Source organism: Engraulis encrasicolus, chromosome 2 (assembly GCF_034702125.1).
Source record: "Engraulis encrasicolus isolate BLACKSEA-1 chromosome 2, IST_EnEncr_1.0, whole genome shotgun sequence".
Lineage (NCBI taxonomy): Eukaryota > Metazoa > Chordata > Actinopteri > Clupeiformes > Engraulidae > Engraulis > Engraulis encrasicolus.
In genome coordinates, this window is record NC_085858.1 from 40,195,790 (window position 1) to 40,203,027 (window position 7,238).

A 7,238-nucleotide genomic window follows, 5' to 3' on the forward strand; every position below is an offset into this window, starting at 1 on the left:
AACGGTTTGTACTATACAGTATGTCTCAATATGGTGGCAAAAGGTTAACTGTGCATTTAAATCAAACACACAATGTCTTTCACAAATGTTGGGTTGCATTATTTATTGTAAAAGAGCAAATGCATTTCAAAGCGTAATATAAAAAGCCACTGTTGGATTTTCAATTGTTTTCCAGAGCACTCCGTAATGAAAGCTACTGTCAGGACCTGTAAAATGTGAACTTTAAACAGACACTTCAAAACCGACACTAAAGGCCAATGACGAAGACCTTCATAGAAATGTATCCCATAGTTTCAGTATACATTGTTATTTCATATGGAAAGACTTCATGACTGAGAAAATATCACACATTAACATACAAGAGTGCATGTGTGCAAGCATTGTCATACAAAGAACAAAAAAACAATGTGTTGCATTGCATTTCTCAGTGGTACAGTCACTCAATGCAAATAAACATCCCACCCAGACTATTTAGCAGTCACTCAAAACACACAATCACACCAAATTGAAATGGGTTGAAATATTACAATGTAGAATTTTACAATGTGTGTGAGTTCAACATTAGAGAATGACCAATGTCATCCAGGCTGTGAATTAAACCAAGACTCAAGTCAAGTCTCAACTCAAGTATCAACCTCTTCCAGACTATGCGTGTGCGTGCGTGTGCATGTGTAATGACAGAAAGTTAAGTGTTTAGAATTGAAAATAAATTCAAATAGGATGTGTCAAGAGCTTAATGTGCAAGGTCTTGAAACAAATAGCATGGCTATACAGAGGGTACAGGTCAAACAAGTACCTCGCGCCCTTTTCTGTTGCTTGTGACCTTGTGATGCGAGTCAAGATGTCATTACTAAATATCTTGTGCAATTAAAAAAAGAAAGCAGAATTCAAAGATCATTTTCTCATTTGCAATGGTGATGTTGAAAGGGGAAAAGTGTCTCAAAAGGTGCTCTACATAGGCTGACGACGGGGAAAGTTTAGTTTTCTCCACAGAGGGACCGAGACAAGAGAGGAGTTAATTGGTTCAAAGTCAGATTAAAGTCAATTCGAAGTAAATTCATTGATTTTACATTTTTCATTATAAAATGTTATGATTATTTTGTTCTAACTGATTTATTGAAAATTTATTACGGTTTGTCACTTGGTTACCATATTTTACATTACCAATTAGTGTAAGACTTGTGCAATAATCATTGAGATATATAGGAGTTATACAAAAGGCGATTTTAAGAACATGCAAGCAAGAAAGGAATTTAAGAATGGAAATGAAAGCTGTGTGCGTGTTTAAATAATGTCAGGCAGAAAGTGCTGGCATAAATATAATCATGCTTGTCTGTATGTGTAAGGCAATGTGATAATGTTTCTGTTTGTATGTATATACCTGTTTGTCTGTGTGTATGTTTGCATGTGTATGTTTGAATGAATGTTTTGGTGTAAATGCATGTTTGTATGTGTCTGTGTTGCATGTGTATACATGTTTGTCTGTGTGTGTTTGCATGTGTATACACGTTTGGCTGTGTGTACAGTATGTTTGTCTGTGTAGGTACATTTGTACTGTATTCATCCTCACACAGCCCATCACTTCTCCCCCGCTGTACCGTCCGCCTCGCTGTAGCTCAGCAGGCGTCGTCCCCACTGCGCCTCGGGGACACTGAACCCCTCCCTGGTCACGGGCTCCACCACCAGCTCCAGGAGGGCGGGGGGCTCCGGCACCACCAGGTCCACCACCCGGAACAGGCTGCAGTAGGAGCGGCCCAGCAGGGCCAGGGAGCCGGGCGGTACCCGGGGGTCCGGACCCCGCAGCCGGCGCCAATGCACCCGGAAGTAGCGCGCCAGCTGACTGGGGTAGTTCCACTGCAGCGTGGCGTTGAAACGGAGCTTGGCGTCCGCTGGTGCTGGCGCTGAGGCTGGTGCTGAGGCGTCACCGTTGTTGGCAGCAGCGGCGGCGTCGCCACTGGGGGTGGCGCCACCTACGCCTCGCTGCCACACGATGTCCGACACGCAGATGTTGGGCATGGAGCGGGGTGGCACTAGGAGAGACTCTGCGTCCAGCACCTACATGGTGTTTTAATGCAGATAAGAAGTATGTTATATACAGTGCAGTACTTTTCATAAAGAATGATGATAAAGGGTTAGGGTGCTACTCCAGTTAGAAAGACGACATAACAATTTTACAACTAAAAATTGCATTCAAAATGCAGTTGCCAATACATTAAGGGGGAAATCATTATAGATTAATATTATCCATAATATTGTGTTCATTTTATTTAATAATGAACAATAAACAATGTGCTATAAATTAGGGATGGGCCCAATCCTGATTTTTAAGGTTCTGCCGAATACTAAATCCACTGCTTAAGATTTGTCCGAATCTGAATCCGGAATACCGAATTCTACTCTGGTCACTGAAACTGAATCCCATCAACAAGGCAGAATCTGGCTGAATTCAAAACTGGATCTTGGATTTGGGACATACCCACTATAAATGCATGAGTTCCATATGTGCCTGCTCACCATGATCTCTCCTACTCTGCATTTGAAGGGCGTATCCTGTGCGGGTCCATCTCGACTGATGTTAACACAGATGTCCCTCAGAGCACAGCCGCTCAGCTCCAACTCAAAACACCTGCACACACACACACACACAAAGGTCAAAAGGTCAGATGTGTGAGGCGGTGGGGGGGGTGGGAGGGTCTGATGGTTATTGTGGGTTATTGTGCATTTGCCATATTCAGTGAGCCTTATGTAACAGCTTGATCTTCATACATGTATGTGTACCGTTAACCTAAGGGTATCATTGCCCTTTGTGTGTGTGTGTGTGTGTGTGTGTGTGTGTGTGTGTGTGTGTGTGTGTGTGTGTGTGTGTGTGTGTGTGTGTGTGCGTGTGTGTGCGTGTGTGTGTGTGTGTGTGTGTTTGTGTGTGTGTCTGTGCGTGCATGAGTGTATGTGAAAAGCCGTGAAAGCCCATTGGGAAACTCCAACTCCCATTGTCATTGTGACACAGCACTCCACAGCACACAAGTGAACACTGCACACTGCACACAACGAAATTGCATTTTATGCCTCACCCGTGCAAGGGGGCAGCCCTCAGTGGCGCCCCATGGGGAGCAGTGCGGTGGGACGGTACCATGCTCAGGGTACCTCAGTCATGGAGGAGGATGGGGGAGAGCACTGGTTGATTACTCCCCCCACCAACCTGGCGGGTCGGGAGTCGAACCGGCAACCTCTGGGATGCAAGTCTTACGCCCTAACCGCTCACCCATGACTGCCCTTTGTGTGTGTGTGTGTGTGTGTGTGTGTGTGTGTGTGTGTGTGTGTGTGTGTGTGTGTGTGTGTGTGTGTGTGTGTGTGTGTGTGTGTGTGTGTGTGTGTGTGTGTGTGTGTGTGTGTGTGTGTGTGTGTGTGTGTGTGTGTGTGTGTGTGTGTGTGTGTGTGTGTGTGTGTGTGTGTGTGTGTATACCTTCTCATCCATCCGTCTGGTCTCCACACTCCACAGCTCTTAGCAAACTGCTTCACCAGCTCATGGTCTTCAGGCAGATCAGCAGGCACCACACTGCTAGCTGAACACACACACACACACACACACACACACACACACACACACACACACACACACACACACACACACACACACACACACACACACACACACACACACACACACACACACACACACACACACACACACACACACACACCTTTAAGTAGGCCTACCTGCCCACAAATGCATAAACCCACAAATACTGTACACACACACACACAACAACACTTACAGTCATGTCATCCACATGCATCAACATTGTACTGGAAGTTACACAACTACGCCACACATATTCATATTCACAAACTCATAGAAATGCACAAATGTAACTTCACAATCACACAGTTCATTCACATGATAATGGAAGATGCCTTGCGTTTGTTTAAAAATGGTTCACGCACGTGTAACAAAGTTCAACTAGCAGAGTGTGGTGTGGAACGTTAGTAAACCTCCCTCCCAAAGCCTCATACAGTGAGTCCAATATGTATTTGATCCCTTGCTGATTTTGCCTGTTTGTTCACTAATAAAGACATGATCAGTCTATAAATTTATGATAATATGTATTCAAACATGGAGAGACAGAATATCAAAAAGAAATTCCAGAAAATAACTTAAAACAATACATTTTAAATTATTTGTATTTAATTTAGGCTAATAAGTATTTGACCCCTCTAGCTAAATAAGATAAAGTGCTTTGTGGCAAAGTCCTAGTTGTCTAGCACTGAGGCTTTTAAGCCTGGCTCAAACAACACGACTATCGCGCCGATTCTCGGCTGAAAACCCCCCTTATGACAATCGCTGGAACGTTACCCCCCAGGACCATCGCAAGCGATTGTCGGGAAAGATTTCCTCGTCGTGAGCGACGTTCTAAGATAGAACTTTGGCAGCTCAAAGAGTCGCAGATCGCAAATCGTAGAAATCAAACAGTGTTTGATATTTGCGACTGGAAATAGAACGTCGGGCATTGTCTCGGTGGCTGCAAGCAGCGACAAGATTGACAGTTGCGATTCTCTTCTAGTGTGCGGTGCACCCCGACGCCAAAATCGGACACACAATCGCTAGTCGTGTAGTTTGAGCCTGGCTTTAGTTGATGACAATGTTTGTGCATATAGTAGAAAATATTTTTGCCCATTTTTCTTTGCAGATTATCTCCAAAACATTAATAGTTTGTGGCTGTAGCTTGGCGAATGGGAGGTTCAGTTCTCTCCATAGAATTACTATAGGGTTAATATTTGGAGACTGTCTAGGCCACTGCACGACTTTAATATGCTTCTTATTGAGCCACTCCTTCATTGCTTTGTCTGTATATTGTGTATTATTGTCATGTTGGGAGATCCAAAAATGGCCCACCCTTCAGTGTAGTGGTGGAGGGAAGGACGTTTGCACTCAGGATTGCACATTACATGTCTCCCTCCATCCATTTGTTGATGATGTGAAGTTGTCCTGTGCCTTGGCCAGACAAACACCCTCAAACCATAATGATACCACTTTCATGCATGATGGTGAGGAGGGTGTTCTTGGAATCATAGACAGCAGTACTCTTTCTCAAAACACATTGAATTGTGTTAATGCCAAACAGCTTGATTTTGGTTTTATCTGACTACAGCACCTCCTTATCATATCCTAAACCAGCCTGATGTCCGTTGGCAAACCTCAGGTGGGACTGCACAGGTTCCTTCTGAAGTAGAGGTGCCATGTGTACACTATAGGATTTTAAACCTCTATGGCATTAAGTTCTACCAGTAGTTTTCTCAGTGATTTTGGTCCCAGTAGCTTTGATATCATTGCCTAGTTCATCCCGTACAGGTCTAGGGTGCTTTCTTTCTGTTGTCATGGTTATCAAATCCCTACAAAAGGTCAAATCTTGTATAGAACCCCAGACAGGCTGATGGATAGTCATTTCGTATTCCTCACATTTTGGAAGAAATGCATCAACAGCTGGGTCATTAATACCCAGTCTCTTTCTTGTGGCTTTGCAGCCCATTTAATCTTTGTTCAGGTCTAAAATCTTGTCCCTGATATCATTTGACCGCTCTTTGGTCTTTATCATGATGGTGAGGTTGGAGTGTGACTGATTCACTCATACTATGGACTGATTCTGCTGATTAAATGTGTCTTTTATGCATGTTAGTATGTACAGGTGTCTTTCATTCAGATGACAAGTTGATCGGAAGTGCCCATCTGGTCTGTGGGCCCGGAACTGTAGTTGGCAACTGTGTCAGTTGGCAGGGGATCAAATACTTATTTTGCTCGATGAAATGGAAATAAATTAATATATATTCTCTTAAGTTAATTTCTGTCTCTCCATATTATAATACATATTATCATAACATTTATTGACTGATCATGTCTTTGTTAGTAGGCAAACCAACAAAATCAGCAAGGGATCAAATACTTATTGGACTCACTGTACATTGTGGTAGCGTTGTGCTATCGGACCGGCCCTTTAGCTCAGCAGTATCGTTCTGTGCCTCCCATTCCAAACTGATGTGTTGACAAGTTTGCGGCCCGAGGGGTACGAACTGTGCGGGAACACCTCAGTTACACTGGTGCCGTTGACCCGGGATGGGAGTGAGGTTTAGGGGGGAGAGTGTAACGGAGGCCAACTAGCAGAGTGTGGCATGGAACGTTAGTAAACCTCCCTCCCGAAGCAAGTTTGCGGCCCAGAGAGGGACGAACTGTGCGGGAACACCTGTTACACACGCACATGATTCTATTTCTAGCAGATGAAACATAGTGTGGTCTATTTAACTGCCATATACATAGTGCCCTTCACATGCAATGTGAAAATGTCTACCACCAGTGTGAATCAAGTCCAGTGGTGCAGAGCAGAGCAGAGCGTTTAGAGGAAGAGAGGCTCTATTTAAAATGCTCATCAGTTCCCCCAGACTAGTATTACTCACCTTGGCGTTGTGTGTATTCATATTCGTACCCACAACATAGTGTAAATATATCCACTGAGAACTTGTGATGCGGTGACACATACAGTAGTCATGGTGTGACTGTGTGCCTTGTGTGAACCTTGCTTAGGTGGTTGTGTGTCTGAGAGAAGTAGAGAAATAGACATATGGATATGAGAGAGAGAGAGAGAGAGAGAGAGAGAGAGAGAGAGAGAGAGAGAGAGAGAGAGAGAGAGAGAGAGAGAGAGAGAGAGAGAGAGAGAGAGAGAGAGAGAGAGACAAGCACACTGGAAACTCAGCTGACCACGTCACCAGCACCTGCATCATCACTGACTGCTTTCTGTCGCCTCATTGGCTAAGAAGATATTATGGGTCACTACATAAACTGCTCTCTTTGCAATCCATTTTTGCCACCAATTCACTCTCGAGATCCACCTCCTTATCTGACTTTAAAAAAAAACAGATGTTGATTATCAAATTATCTGATAGAGAGCCTGGAGTCCTTGTCCAGGCTCTTCTATTAGATGATTTACCCCTTAACCTGGTTTACTCCTGAACCCGCTTTGTTGTATAGGCCCCATGTGTGTGTTTGACCAGTTTACTCTCTGTATGCATGTGGTTGTGTTTAACATCTGCCTTGTACTGTACTGTATATTACAGTATGTGCACCTTATGTTATGTGCAAGCTGCTATGCGCCTGTATTTCCTTCGGCATGAATAAAGGAACTCTGCTACTCTACTACTGTACTATGTTTCTCTTTCCCTACAGCTTAACACATGTTAAAATGAAGTTGCTG

The 7,238-nt window shown here is 43.9% G+C and overlaps 1 protein-coding gene across 1 annotated transcript in view; it reads right to left on the reverse strand.

The window, feature by feature from the left end:
- Positions 1-93: 93 nt before the first annotated feature.
- engase (endo-beta-N-acetylglucosaminidase) overlaps positions 94-7,238 on the reverse strand; it is a 21,202-nt gene continuing 14,057 nt past the window's right edge. The window contains exons 12-14 of the mRNA XM_063188563.1: positions 3,461-3,560; positions 2,515-2,626; positions 94-2,055 (exon numbers count right to left, since the gene is read on the reverse strand). Coding sequence (XP_063044633.1) covers positions 1,579-2,055; positions 2,515-2,626; positions 3,461-3,560 — 689 coding nt within the window. The 3' untranslated portion in view covers positions 94-1,578. The remainder of the gene's footprint in view (positions 2,056-2,514; positions 2,627-3,460; positions 3,561-7,238) is intronic.